This window comes from Sceloporus occidentalis, unplaced genomic scaffold (genome assembly GCF_023333645.1).
Source record: "Sceloporus occidentalis isolate IW3139 unplaced genomic scaffold, rSceOcc1.0.p SCAF_31, whole genome shotgun sequence".
Classification (NCBI taxonomy): domain Eukaryota; kingdom Metazoa; phylum Chordata; class Lepidosauria; order Squamata; family Phrynosomatidae; genus Sceloporus; species Sceloporus occidentalis.
Genome location: NW_028317011.1, coordinates 6,608,867 through 6,624,108, shown reverse-complemented (window position 1 = coordinate 6,624,108; position 15,242 = coordinate 6,608,867). Strand labels below are relative to the sequence as shown.

At 38.0% G+C, this 15,242-nt stretch overlaps 1 protein-coding gene across 1 annotated transcript; it reads right to left on the bottom strand.

Moving 5' to 3' along the window:
* Positions 1–4,870: 4,870 nt before the first annotated feature.
* LOC149298777 (6-phosphofructo-2-kinase/fructose-2,6-bisphosphatase 3-like) lies at positions 4,871–14,190 on the bottom strand. The gene is made up of 15 exons (XM_089487117.1): positions 14,112–14,190; positions 9,279–9,404; positions 8,898–8,994; positions 8,566–8,632; positions 8,404–8,478; positions 8,229–8,285; positions 7,974–8,098; positions 7,484–7,691; positions 6,987–7,133; positions 6,626–6,730; positions 6,363–6,492; positions 6,188–6,250; positions 5,870–5,937; positions 5,493–5,657; positions 4,871–4,897 (listed from the first exon to the last, which is right to left on the bottom strand). The coding sequence occupies exons 1-15, from the start codon at positions 14,188–14,190 to the stop codon at positions 4,871–4,873; spliced, it is 1,539 nt and encodes a 512-aa protein (XP_089343243.1).
* Positions 14,191–15,242: the final 1,052 nt, after the last annotated feature.

Below are 15,242 nucleotides of genomic sequence, written 5' to 3'. Positions count from 1 at the left end.
TATTAAATATTATATACTCTGCCTTTGTAATTTTATGCCCTAGATGAATTACTTTGCATTTATCCACATTAAATGCCAGTTGCCACAGCTCTGACGATTTATCCAGTTTACTTAAATCATTTCCCATTTGGCATATCCCTCTAGGAACATCAACACTGTTGCAAATTTTTGTGTCATGTATGGAGATTTTTATGTCATATATGGAGAAACAAGTGATAGGTTTATTGAAGATACGTGAGGCATTGGTTTTACCAACACTGAGTAAATTATTCTAATAACCATCCCAGAACCTAAAATCTAAGCGACTATAACACAGATAAAGTATTATCTAAGATAGGGATTCCACACAGAAGGGACATTCTGTTCATGCTTTTGTGTGTAAATTGTGTAGATAATATCTCACGTTCTGTGCCCTGGGTCATCACAGCGGGTATGTGATATGCAACTTCCAAAATATTACATCTTCAAAAGGGACCCATGGTAAACCTTCATCGATATTATCTATATTATCCTCTAAATTTACCCTTTTTAGGGAGATTTAATTTCCCAGGTGTAAATGAGTAATTTATGGCTTAATAAACTGTACCACTTAAATAAAATTCCATGAGCCGATGTGGATATAGTGCCTATTACAAAAATACTAGAATATATGCAGTATTAACCTAGCAAAATATTAAGGTAATATTTATACTAAATTAAAAAAAGACCTCGTTTAACTCTTTCGTGACAATGGCTGATTATTTTTTTTATCCTTTGTGACAATGGCTGTTTTAACATGTCTGCGTTGCTCGTGTTTAGCTATAATTTTCTTCTTTCCCATTTACTGAACCCACGCATGTTATATATATATATATATATTGTTTTTTTGTTCCAGGACAAGGGATTTCATTAGATGTCATGATTTTGGCTGTATCACATCATCTACTATTAGAAAAAGTATAAAATATAGTGAATGGGTTGATATAAAAAGGAAATTTTTTTAACTTTAAAAAATCTTTTACTCATCTATATAAGCTAATAAAAAAACCTTGTTAAGTAGATTGTACTATTTGTCCTGAGTTCAGAAACACCCAATGTTTTTATGTTTTTTCTGTTTTCTCACTGCATGTTACAGGGCAATTACATGTAGTGTTTTGCTTTTTCAAAACCAGGTTTTCCAAATCTGGTAATTCTGTTCCCATGTGCTATTTGAAACACCTTTTGAACCATCCAAAGAGATTTACCTTAATCAACCCATATTTTTTTTATTTTTTTTTTTACTAGACACCCCAGGGTATTTCAGAAACTACTACTTTAACTCTTTCCATCAAACGTTGTCATAGTAATTTCTGTGTGTGTGATTTTTCCCCACACATTTTACTTCAGGCATGAATTTACAGCTCCTGGTATATGTCACTGCCAGACAATCACAATATGTGTTCAGCAAACATCTGATACCAACCATGCATGGGTTTGCTTGGTGGTTTGGGAGCATGTGCATTTTTCAATCTTGAACTTTTACATTTGGTGATCCTCTGCCCAGGCCCTATTTGGGACATCTTCGAGCCTGGCAAATTCAGTATACCCAATAAAACCATATATTTGTGAATACTAGACACCCTAGGTTATTGTCAGATTCTGGTATTTCAACTCTTTCCATGAAAACATTTTGCAACCAGCCTTGTCAGAGTTTGCAGTATTCTTTTGTGTAAATTCATACCTCAAGTACATGTCACTGTCAAGCAACACCACAATATGTGTTCAGAAAAATCTGAATACAGAAATAACCCCCATGGGCTTGTTGGGTTACTTGGGATGAAAAGGGCCACCTTTGAGAGGCGTGCATTTATTGGAATTTAGACATCTGGTCAACCTGTACCTATATCCTATCTTTGGGACATCTATGAGCCGTACCAATTTGATTTTCCTCATCAAATCATGCATTTTTTTCAAAAAACTAGACACTCCATGGGCATTTAACATGCATGCATTTTAACTCATTCCATGCGAGAATTGTTTGTGAAGATTAAATGAAAGCATTTAACAATTATAACATGAGAAGACTAAAATATATTTAAACATTTTATTGGTCCAGCAACTGTACAAATCTCTGAAAGGCATATCCTGTATTAGACAGTGTAGCTTTTATATCAGATACACAGGAAATAAGATTATATATACATACACATAAAACAAGTCAAAAATAAAAATAAAAACAAGCCAAGCTAATAACATTAAATAAATAAATAGCATGTCTAATTGTTTTTTCCTTTAAAAAAGAAAATTACAATTTAAATGTTTAACGATCCAGGGCACACAAATCACTTTTGTTTTGCAGTTTTACTACAAGTTAAACACCCTTAATGACGTGCACAGTATTCGAGTAATTACAAAGCCAAAAGCAGCCAAAGTGTAATTGTGCAAACAACCCAAAAATAATGCTTAACTTGCCATGAAAAAAGAAATTAAAATGCATGTATTTTAATGTCAGAGGCATTAGCAGTGCCACTGAAAGGTGTAGTACAATAAGCAAGACAGTTGGTACAATGGGGATGGTAACCTTTAAATATAACATGGCAAAAGCATTTATATACACAACATACCCTGATCTCTTGTAAAAAAAATTAATACATAAATTGCCCATATACCATCTATACATAAAAACACAACCTTTTGTTTGAGACGGCAGACAAGAAAAAAAAATAAAAAAAAAAAATCTAATGGATCTTTAAATAAAAACCAAACAGTCTTCCAACAGTCATGTATCAGGCATTAGTCATAAAAAACATACAATCTTCCAGCATTTCTTCCCAGCCCATCACAAATATGTGCCAAGACTTTCCAGTATTGTCTATACCTCAAAAATCTGTCCTGGTCAGATTAAAGTGCAAAGATGCATCTTTGTATTAAAAGTGAGATTATGAAGGAAAAAAAGAAAAAAAAAAGTTGAAAATGCCATTTTACAAAAATGCAGACAGATCAGTAAAATAGCCACTCCCAGTATACACGGGAGTATAGGAGCGAGTGCAACAAAAAAGATAAAAAGGCTCTAGACGTGGATGCGGCTCCAGAATATTCAAGTTAGAGGGAGTAGAGAGCAGTTATAGATAATATTGTCCTACTAGCAGTAGTAGAAGGATTGAGAAAACCTTTGTTCCTTGCATCAAAGAACTCCATATTATGCCTCTTAAGCCTTTTGGTATCGTACACCTCACAATAAAGCGTTTCATACGGACCTTTGCACCAAAAGCATTAACAGAAACAAATTTGGGCACTTTGCAAAGACTTGAATGTGCAGAACAAAACAAAAAAAATCCAATAATATGTGATGCAGGTCTCAGTTACAGGCTAAGCCGTTCGATTTCAAAACAATTCTGAACACAAACCTCCATAAACTGTGTGTAACAAAAATCAGGCCATGGTCCGAGTACCATGCAGTGGTGACTGAACAGGTTGTATTCCAGCTGAGTACATCACCCAGTAGGCACTCAAGGGTCTAAACAAGATAGCTCCATATCTTTGATTTGTGATGTTGTTCCATAATGCAGGTTCTTTAAGCAGTTAAAGGTTCTCCGCTTAGTACTTCTATGATTCCTGGAGATCAGATTCCAATTTTTTCTTTTTAAAATAAAATGGATAGTAAAAGCTCGAGGAGACCAAGAATGGCATCAAGAATTTAAAGATAAACAAATTGTCTATACAATGGCTAGACAATATAGACAAAGTTAAACGAAACCAAACAAGAAGCATAACTAAGAAGTAATTTGTGTTCAAGCCGTTCCAGCTGTGCACTCCTCCATTGAAAGGACCTGGAAGTCTTTGTTTAACATAAAAATGAAAGAAAAAATCCCCAGTGGCAATCTTCCTTTTCGCTCTATTCCAACAGCTTTAAGCAGAAACAGCCGGAGGCTAAACTTTTCAGGGTGATAAGTTTTGAAGAGCTTCGGTAAATCAACATGAAATTGGGGCATCAGCTTTTACTGATGGCCGTGTTTTCCAGGACAGATCACTCGTGTCCTATATAGAAAGAAACGGAGATGTTGTCCTGTGCAGGAACACTCACACCCTACAAAAAAAGAAAACAAAGATTTATAAGAATAGTTACATTTTTAGTATAGACAAATATAAATTCATACTCTAGGCATGCAGATGTGGACGCATCAGGCAAAAAAAAAAAATATAAAAAAATATGGGATTGTTCCCCAAAATGGGAATACGATCAGAAACCAGTGATCCATGTGTGATACAAGCTTTTTTTAAATTTATTATTTATGGTTTTATATAGCGCCGTTAAATTCAGTAGTGCTGTAAACTGCCTGAGTATTACAATTAAGGTCTGGTTAATTTGATACACAAGCTAAAATGTGGGGACATTTACATTATCAGGATATGATGATCAAATATTTATTTACAATATAATTAAGAGAATGGAGAGAAACAAGAAAGCATACACACCACACTAAGCATGCCACTGGATGCTTCACATGATCGGAATGGGGGGGGACACACTGTGGGATAGCAATAAGATGGGTGAAAAGATTGATAAGGAGGACAGGGCCAACATGCCCCTAACCAATTACCTTCGATATAAAAACATGGAGGCCAATCTAAGGTAATGACATACTGATAGCCTTTAAAATGAGGGGAAGAGAAGCAATTTTAATTATCTAGGTAGATTAATTTAAAATTTGGATGCGCATTTACTGTTCTTCAACGTCAATGTATGCAATAATAAAATTTCGACTATGCTCTGCTGTCTTTCCAGTCATAATGCTATTATCTAGTACAAAAAAACCCATTAAAATGGCTAATGAAAATGACAAGTGGCCCAATACTGCACAGTGCATCCGCAAAATGTACACGACTAAAAACAGAAACAGAGATACAATACTTACAGGCAAGCCTTTCCTAGCAAAGGCTGTAAGGAGAAAAGGAATCAGTGTGAGAAGAAAGCAGAAATATATTCAGATAGACGAGAAAAGGGAGAAAGTTGTAAAGCTGTAGAAAGACTGCAGCGGGAAGAATATCATCTGTTTAGCTGTCAGACCGCAGCAGAATACAAAAGGCTTTGAAGGCCCTCTATGTAATGTCACAGTACCAACATGCCATTCCCCTTTTTGTTTTTTAAAGATACGCACCCTCGTTCTAATTGAAATGGAATGAATAATAGTGTGACAATCTGATTTAGATAGGGCAGTGGTATAGGGGAAGTCATGTGCAGATCGGACATGAGCCTGTTTCTGGCCTAATCAGCAGCCAGCAGAGGTATGGAGGACCATCAGGTTAGAAAGTTGAGTAGAAAGCTCCTATGCAGTCAGGGGACTTGTCTTGTTTCTTTGTTACATTTAAAGGGGATGCCAAAGGGTTTAGCCAGTGTAAATATTTAAATATATGCATATACATAAAAGAATACATTTATGCTTAGGCTTTAAAGCTGGTTGTATAAAAGTGCTTAAAGAGCCCAATGTTAATAATCAGAAAAGGCGAAAAGGAAGTGGACCAACCTGTGCAGCTTGGACAGTTGGAGGTTCATGGGCTGCGCATCCAGATATTGAAGCAGATGTAGCAGCAGTCAGTTCTTCAAAGCTATTTATTCGAGCTTTCTTAGTAGGCTCAGGACTGGCAAGAGGGGTCACACTATTTCTTCTCATCAATGGGTTTGGGAATTTCTTGAAATCCTGGAACAATTTAAAGCACACACATAAGTGGAAGAACAACCCACTTTAACCATTAGGAACTTTAACCATATAGTATATTATATACAGCAGTTTGCTACAGTGTAACAAAAGGGACAATATGTGGAATTCGCTCCCATACAACCAGGACACCGCTATTTTCAATCCTTCAGCTTTGCAAGGCTTGACTGGCAAGAACGAAATCCCAAACTCACCTCCACCGATCTCTCCCGATGGGTGTTTACTGCCTCCACATTGAAAGTGACAGTCTCCACGTGACATCCTGCCAAAATACAGCCTCGTTTAGGTTTATATATTTATATATAATCTTTATATACAATTTGCAGTGCTAGATTAGACAAAAACTAATACGGGTAAGCCATAATTATCACAGCAAAATTAACTTACTATTTAACATTATGGTTTATGTGCCTGTCATTGGTCATTTCAGTTTTCACTTTTATTACTATATTACCAATATATAAACAGGTTTTAGGATAAAAAAAAAAAAATCTGACATGCAAAAAGCTTACCATATGCAAATGGAGTTAATTTCAGCATTGAATGCAATGGACACTTCAGGTAGGGCATCTCATCTATAAAGACAATTAATGAATTATTAAAACACATGCAAGTCAGAAAACGGGGTTGTGTGTGGGGTGTACTAACTCAATAACGAAAGAAAAAAACCCAACAACATCTCCATACCTGCAGGTTTGTCCAGGAAATAAGACAGGAGGCACCTCATCACTGCCTGATGACAAATAACCAGGACATTCCCCTGCCTTTCCAACTCCATGATGACGGGCTCCAGACGTTGAACCAGGTCTTGGTATGACTGGAAAATTAGATGCGCAGATGATTTATTAAAAAGCTAAATCAAGATACACATCACTGAACATATTTTATGCCTGGGTGACTTATGTAACCATAAACTGATGTCAGATTACACAGAGTGTTAGAGAATTTACCTCTCCTGATGGGTAACGGTAATGATATTTGTCTTGAGCACGCAAAGCATATTCTTCAGGATACATTTCTTTGACTTCTTCATAGGTTTTATCTTCGCACACACCCTGTTAAAACAGCACACTGACTATCAGGTCATTTACAACAAGGTGTCAGTGTCTAAACAAACATTCATTCCTTTCACTCCTTGAGCAGCTTTGTTTGTTAAGACTAAATTGTACTAATTTCCCATTTGTTTGAAAAACATGAGATTTTTGTCAAACTAGGAACCAAATTAAATATATATATTTTAAAGTTCCCAAAACTCCACAACTCCCTTGTATAAGGGACACACACACCAAAAACGAAAAAAAAACAACTTACAGCATCCAGTTCGTTTAATGCTTTCCACTGTTCATAAGGCATGTTGAGTACTTCTGCTGTCTGAATGGTCCTCTTTAGTTGACTTGTCCATACTTTCAGTTCCTTCAGGTTCTGTTCCTCAATATAGTTCTTCAGTGCAACAGAAAACTTGGATGGAAAATCACAATGCACATGTTAAATGGCCGACAATGAAAAATAAAGCTGAAACACCTGCTTCCCATATAGCTAGCTACAACTACCATTACAATCTTTTCAAAGCTTGATCAAGCTAACAGCACGGGAACCATGAACTTAGTAAATAGTCAATTTGTAATAGCCATGTAGATATTTTTTTTGTTGTAAAGACATGTTTCCTTTGCCTGCCCCACTTGTTAAAGCATCATTCTGTTCAGATGCAAATGGTAAGATAAAAAGTCTTTAGCATAGTAAACCGATATGAACTACGGTACCAAAAGTCCTTGAGACATGACGAACTAACATTTTATTTAGCGTTTTACCTTCTTTCCTCTTTGTGACAGGCCAGAATCTCCTCCAAGCTTTCCTTTAAGGTTGTGCTCACTCTCACCGGCTCTGCACAGATAAATGCAGTGGGGTTGAACGTGAATGTTCATTAAGTAATATACGATCTTGCTCTGAATATGATCTCGAACCCTGTTAACCAGAAACCTTCGGCCAACGTCAACAACAATAATCATGGACAGATCCCTGAGAAGAAGAAAATGAAGACTTAGACACAGCAATACACGGAATAGTAAGCCAAATAAAGAAACACTGCTAGAATTGCAAAGTGGTTACCGCAGATATGGTCCAATGGAAAAAGTAGGGGAAGGGTTCCTAAAAGTGGCAGTGTGGAGTGTCCACAGTCATTCAACATATTAGAAAAAAAAGGGGGGGTGTATGCACTATACAATTGCATGGGAGAAAGAGAGAACACCAAACAAAATATTTAATCTTTTTTTCTCTCAAGATGAAGCCATCAGACATTACCTGTCATGGTTATCGGGATCAAGAGGTTCATAACTGTTCTTGTAGCAGTTTATTCTTTTCATGAAGTCCTCCACTGCCTCATTTGGGGCACGTCCCCTGTAGTCTGGGCTGGACAATTTAACATCCTGTTAAGAAAGAGAATTGAGATTTCAAAACCATTTCCAACCGAAATCTCACAAATTTAAAATATGTCCACTTCGGGGAGGGGGGGCATATCACAGCAACAACAGAACACTTTTTCAATGCAATACTTACCAAGATGTTGCTAGCAACAACACTTGGGTCATCACACACAGATTCAATGAAGAATACCTGAACAAATAAAAGAAAATCATCATATGACAAATTGGAATAACAGTTTTTTGAACTGATACAGAACATCTAGGAATAACAATTACAGGCTCTTTAATGGTATTAGAACACATCTTACTTTGAAATCATTTTCTTTGGCAAAATCAACAATCATTGATCTCCTCTCTCTGGTTGTATTGGTGGCATCAAATACCTAAAACAAAAATAGACATATTTTAGGCCATTGTGGTTACTATATACACAACAATTAACAAAACACAAGAAATGGAAATAAACTTACAGCAATCTGTCCACCCTCTTCTGTCAGGTAAGATTTGACATCTGCTAACGCAGATAAGGCACACTGTCTGCAACAATAAGGAAGACAAAAAAATAAATACATTTTTGCTGTAATTAATGAAGTTAGAAGGTATCACACCATTTTAGAAGTCTTCATATCAAGTACCCTTATCGGGCAGCTTATTTGGTTGCATTGAACTATATTTAATAGTCTCTTTAGAACATAAACTGTATGAAAAACACACTCATATGAAGGTAGAGAAGACTACACTATGATAGTTCAGCTATAAAACCACCAATTAATGATACAGGAGACACTGGATAGATACTAACCTTCGAACCTTCATGGCTTCCCTGTTGTCTGCCCGAAAGAAGTCAAAAGAACTGAATTCCTTTACGGCTTCCCGTCTGTACTCTCCCACATTAAAAACTGGAACGCAGAAGCAAAATATGTCAGTATTCCTACCATGTCGAATACATCAGAAGATATAGTAAAAGCATACTTCTTCTAGAGCAACGAGCCCTGCACTATTAAATGTTCAAGCCCATTGTAAATGACCTTCAGCATAGCTATAGAGAAACTGTATTCGCAGACATTGCTTGGTATGAAACGGCAGGGGATTAGTCTTTATTGTCAGATTTTTGTTCATTAAGACTAGATGCGTAAAAGACATGGGAGAAAAAAAAAATTAAAAAAAATTAAAAAATAGTCACCTTTTGTAGGGACTCCACTCCAGTTGAGGTAACGCGTGAGCTTCTTTGAGATGTAGGTCTTTCCACGGGCTGGTAATCCAACCATTACAATCACAGTCGGTGAGTTGGCAAGTTGGGGGCCACCCACTACAACAGAAAAAGAAAAAAAAAATCATAAGAAAGTTACGCTGATTAATGAGATCAGTAGGCATCAAAATGTTGGATCCATTGAGATGTGACATATTATGTCAGACAGTTTTTCCAATTACTCAAAATGAATCAGCAATCCTTTCAGAAGTAGCAAAGCGGAGCACCGTACTCATCATCTAAGCTGCAGTTGGCACCGAACACACGGTAAATTAGTACAAGCCAACAGGGAATGTGCTCCTAGACATCGCAGAATCATCTCCATCACAACAATGAACCAGCTCATCTTAATAAGACAAAACAAAGTGCACTGTACTATATGGCATGGGTTCAGACTGCTCGTTTGGGCATCTCACACTTCTGCTGACACCGTTTTCAGTTTAGATAAAATTTATAATCATCTTCAATAATTTACTCCTGTCCAACAAAAAAATAGACGTGTTAGCTTTTGTTTGTTTTTAAATAATGCAAATAGAATGGATTACAGGTTTAAACCAGACTGCACATCTATTTCATGCCAGCGAGTTTGGCACCAAAACGCATTCTCTGCGTGCTTTGGCTAAAGCATGAGGTTATTTAGGACCAGGTACAGGGAAACTTGCCCATTATAATCATTGTTCTCATGTTTTGTATCTGTGAGTCTGCACTTGCCTTATTTTCACTCTGGGGCATCAATCAGCAAATTAATGGTGAAAACTACGCCATTACGGCTATAAGTATTTGCAGCTCTCTGCAAATGAGACCGTTTTGCATATATGGAGAAAGAAATGGTAGGTTTACTGAAGATGCATGGGGCATTGGTTTTACCAACACTGACCAAATAATGCTAATAAAACGTCACAGAAACTAAAACACAGAAAGTATTATCTAAGATAGGGATTCTATACCTAAGGGACATTTTGTCCGAAGGGCTTTTGTGTGTAAATTAGTTGTGTAGATAATATCTTAAACTCTGGCAACTTCCAAAGCAACCCATGGTAAAACATTCGCCAATCTATATTATCCTCTGAATTTACCCTTTTTTAGGGAGATTTAATTTCTACGCAAACTAAGAAATAATTAATCACTTAAAGTATTCACTACACCTTGATTAGTTGTCTGCTCTTTTCTCATCTAAAATAAGCTTTATGTTTAACCACGCATGGTCCAATAAGCATCAGAAACCAAAATATTTGAACACAGTTTGAAACCATGAATATTCTGCTAACATGGTATGACCATTCCTGGGAACTTTCTAAATGAGTTGACCCCAAAACTATCGGCACATCTTGCTGATTCCAATTAGTGACTCATCAAATATGGTAACCAAGTGGGTTTAATACTTGTCCTGATGGAAACCTTGACTTATCATTTGTCAAAGATATACTTAATTAACACGCATTCAAACAGGGATATCAACCATGACATACTGGTAGCAAAGCTACTAATTGGGAGTCTTAGAAAGCATTAGATAAATGTAGAGTACGAATGAGCCACCTCCAGACTCTGACCCTGAGAATCTGCCTGTTCCCTCTGAGACCGGTACAAGATCCCCGAGACTGCTTCACATGCATAATTCCATCTAGAGCCATTCTCTTAGAGGATAGACGGAAGTTGACATGTATAATCTCACATAAATGCAATCTATCAGACAATTTATCTTGATTAATAGCATCCTGTCTGCAGCAGGTAATCTCATGCATGTGCCAAAATATAATCCTCTACTAATCTGCAATGTTCTGAACAAAAGGAACACCTGTGGTGATCACTTTTAAATCACAAAGCAAGTGAAGGAGGTGGGGGAGGAACCAATATCTGTCTTTTGGTCTCCATATACAAAATCACTAAGGTTTTCTAAACATTACATTTTATCATTGCAAATAGCAATACCAGACACGCAAAACCGATCATGTTTCCGCTCTTCAATAACTGTAGAACTGCACGAGATGTCTATCTGCACTCATTTGTTTAACACGGATGGAAAAAACATAGGCAAGGGATGGAGACGTCATAGGGATTGTGACCGGCAGGGAAGTAGCACTGTATTTTGGTTCACACCACCTGGATAGCAGCGCACTTCAAAGCCATTAACACAGGTAGCAAAAGGGAATTTGCATATAAGTATCTATACACGGCTGCCAAGCCAACACAATTCCGAGATGTCGGGGGAACCACATTCATAACTTTATTGAACCGACTTAACTGGGTATTGATTTCCGATGGATTACATTTAAAGATTGTATCCCCTTTCTTCCAAAATAAAACCCTACCCAACACCATAGGCATAAACAGAACGGGGCTGTGTAACGCCTATTGCGGGGGTCTGGTTTTATAGCCTTGCCTCTAGCATTCACAACAACAGCTCAAGTACACACATCGTAATACAAGCACAAACAGTTTGTTAAACGGTCTTCATTACATACAGTTAATAACTACACGGCACAGGATTCCAGCTTTGAAGTAATGGAGAATCATGCTGAAGTGAAGAGGAACAGGCGGGTGGGGAGTTACCGACCCAGAGTGCCCGTCTATTACAATGACAACGTGCTGGCGTCTAGCAGAATAAACTGGCAGGCTCGGTCACGAGTCTATAGCAAAGGGAAATTATCTGACACAGCCATTTACACACGTGCACTACACAGCAGGACGATGCTGCGCAAACACAACATAACCGCCCAAATGAAATGGAATGATGATTATTAAGGTTCTAAAAATCATATATTTAAGTCTTAGCCCGAGCGTGACACGGACATTGATGCCATGGGCAACAAGCCAATCCCATAAAGCCACTCTAACACAATCAGTATTATATGCAAGGGATCAGGTTTGCAAAAACGTGCAGATCACATCTAATCGCACAAAATAACAGGGTTTATTCACTAAATAACGTATTATTTATTAAAGCCAACCTCAAAAATATTTTGTCCAAGAAAATACACAGTCCAACTGGAGAGATGATCAAAACATAACTGATTTAGCAATACTGAGGACCACCCAAGCCTCCTTCAGGGGGGCTGTCAGCAGGGTTAGCCTTTCATAATGAATATGGATACTTAGGAGATAAAGTTTGAACTCTCCTGCAAACTTCCACTTTTGTGAATAAACCCAAATATTGCTGGAGCTATGATTTAACACTAGTAAAACGATAGACAATTGGAGATCTGGTAATTGCGCGTACAATTGAAAAAAATGCTCCGGCTAAACACAAATCCTTAGAGTCTGGGGATCTAATGGACTAACCATAATCCCCGATAACCTTTTCCAGAGGACACAAAGTCTGTCTAAAGTTATTTTGGATAACTAATCCAGACATCACAGATTCCAGCAGTTACATGTGCAAGAGGATTACCCAACTGCCCATTCACTGTTCGACTTTCACATTAAACTGATTAAACCCAGAACAAAATGCCCTCTGGATCCTTAAAACTAGCAGGTGAGATTCAAAAATAAATAAAGCCAAATCTATATAAAACGCAAAAGTATTTTGGAAGAAAAAATAAAGATGATGCCAGAAACAAATGTAATAAAAATAAATAATAAAAACAGTTATAATTTGTTACATCTGTTCAAACACTTTAATCACAGTCTAGAATCCAAGAAGCTGGCAACTACCCAAGTGTGTCACGAATGATCAAAACCTACTTACATCAAATACAAAATAAATAAAAGTAAAATGGTATTTTAGGATCCTGAACTAGAATATGCATTACCCAATGCTAAGTTTATAGTATCTTTTTAGAATATAATTTGTTACATAATGAAATATAAAAAGAATAATTCGGGGTGTTGATAAAGTGTATAAGGGAGAACAAGTGAATAAGACAGGTGATGACGACATGATAATTGCTTGGTGTTTAGTAATATTTGGAGGTCGCTGGCATGTAAATCTGTTCTAGAAATAAAGCTGGCTATTCAAATGCTAACACGCTTCCTGCGCCTCTCGTTTTGCATGGTAGAGTCGGTTTCCTTGACAACAGCAGCCCTCCTAAAGGCATTATACCGAGATCGGGGGATAATGCGTCATCTCGGAAGGCTCCCTGCACATCTGCCAATACTGGGACAGGAATGTGCGGATCAATCAGCTGATTCTACAGCTGGTGCTTTAGTGAATCTCCCCCTCTCCTCCTCACTGACCACCAGCGCTACAGATTAACCACACTCATTAAACCCAGGCGTTAGAAGCTTGCTAATGGATACTTTTATCTCAGCCCTTTGGATCTTTTGAATAGATTCCCTCTAGCAGCTAAATGGTTAACACTCAAGTAAAATCTGAGCTGGTAGGTAAGGAGTGTATCCAAAAAAAAAAAAAATTGGGGGAATCCCACTATCCGTAAAATTATCATTATCGTTTTATATAGCGCCATCGTATTCCGCAGCGCTGTATAACGAATACACCGATCTCTGTGCACTCGGCGGTTCATAAACGGAACTACGAGTCGATCTGGATGAAAAGCAGGACATGTACATGTAAATCCAGCAAGAGGATATCAGACACGGTTTTAAAGGGTTACCATGGAACTCCCTGCGCGAACGAACGTGTTATGTGACTCATTTCAATAGATCTGCACGCAAAAGATACATAGTAATCCGCGCACACACACAGTGTAATATTACCGATTCATGTATTTAACGGGCTGGGCGGCTGAGCCTCTCCATCATCATCACCCCACCACGGAGGGAGGTGGCCATCAGCCTGCCCTGCATCCCACCGGCATGCAGCCTTCTTACCATTGATAGGGCAGCGGGGGATCTCCTCGCTGGGAAGCCAGATCTTCTGAATCCTGTTCTGCATAAGCTCCGCAGGCATGGCAGCAAGTGTTCAATCAGATCTTAGTAAAATGAAGTTAATTTCCCCAGGTAATATACCCTGCGATGGATTGGTGAAAAATCTTAAAAAAAATGACTCCGATTTCTTCAGATCGCAACGCAGAATTGGGGAAGAAACATGTTCGAAAAGGAAATAAAAGAAATCTTCTCTATTAGGCGCAGTGAATTTCCCGGTGATCTCTTTATAAAAGCCACTGCAGCCGGTATCGTGTCAGGTACTGACAGCCTCTCTCCAGAACCACTCTAGTCGTCTCTGATCGGAACGCTCTCTCCAGGAGCTAGAAAAACCCCGGCCGGCAAAAAGCAACGTGATACTCCTGACGTCACCGAAACGGGAACGCCCCCATTTGTTCTGCTTCTCACTGCTGCCACCTTGCGCTCGTCTCGATGTTCAGCAAGGCAGCATCCCGCACGTACTTCTTAACCCTCTACATCCTGGACATATTTGAGTGGATATCTTCAGATTGATGTGAGAAGGTATGCTGATGTTTTAGATGATTTAATATGATAAATATAATGGCTACTATATTACCTCCAGCATATCCGATTTATTTGTAACGAGAGACGACTTGGAGAGTGACCTAGATTTGGAGGATGGATGTGCCCAAGCAAATTGTAGCATTCCATCTGGAACTGCGTGAATCTAAATTCACTAATGTTCACCAATAATGTAACATGGCACGTAGCGTATGGTACTTGTGTATTTCTTTTTAAATTAAATCCAGATCTTGCGTTGCTTCTGCTTTCTGATGCTGGAGGTCTGGCAATGAGTCATCTCTAGACTCTGTTCGGTAAATGGAGTTTAAAGTTACTGTCTGAGACACATTTACTTCCAGCATCCTATGTGTACTGGGCTGTAAAGTCTCAGGTATTGCACAATAGTGGAATATCCTCGGGCAGCCCCTGCCATCAGGTGCCTCGCTTATTTACTTTCCTTTATTGTGTTTGCCATCATGACAGTACTCATTGCTTTGCACATCTCTCGTTAACCCATTTGGATTTTCCTCTAACACATGGGGCAGTTCGCAGGGG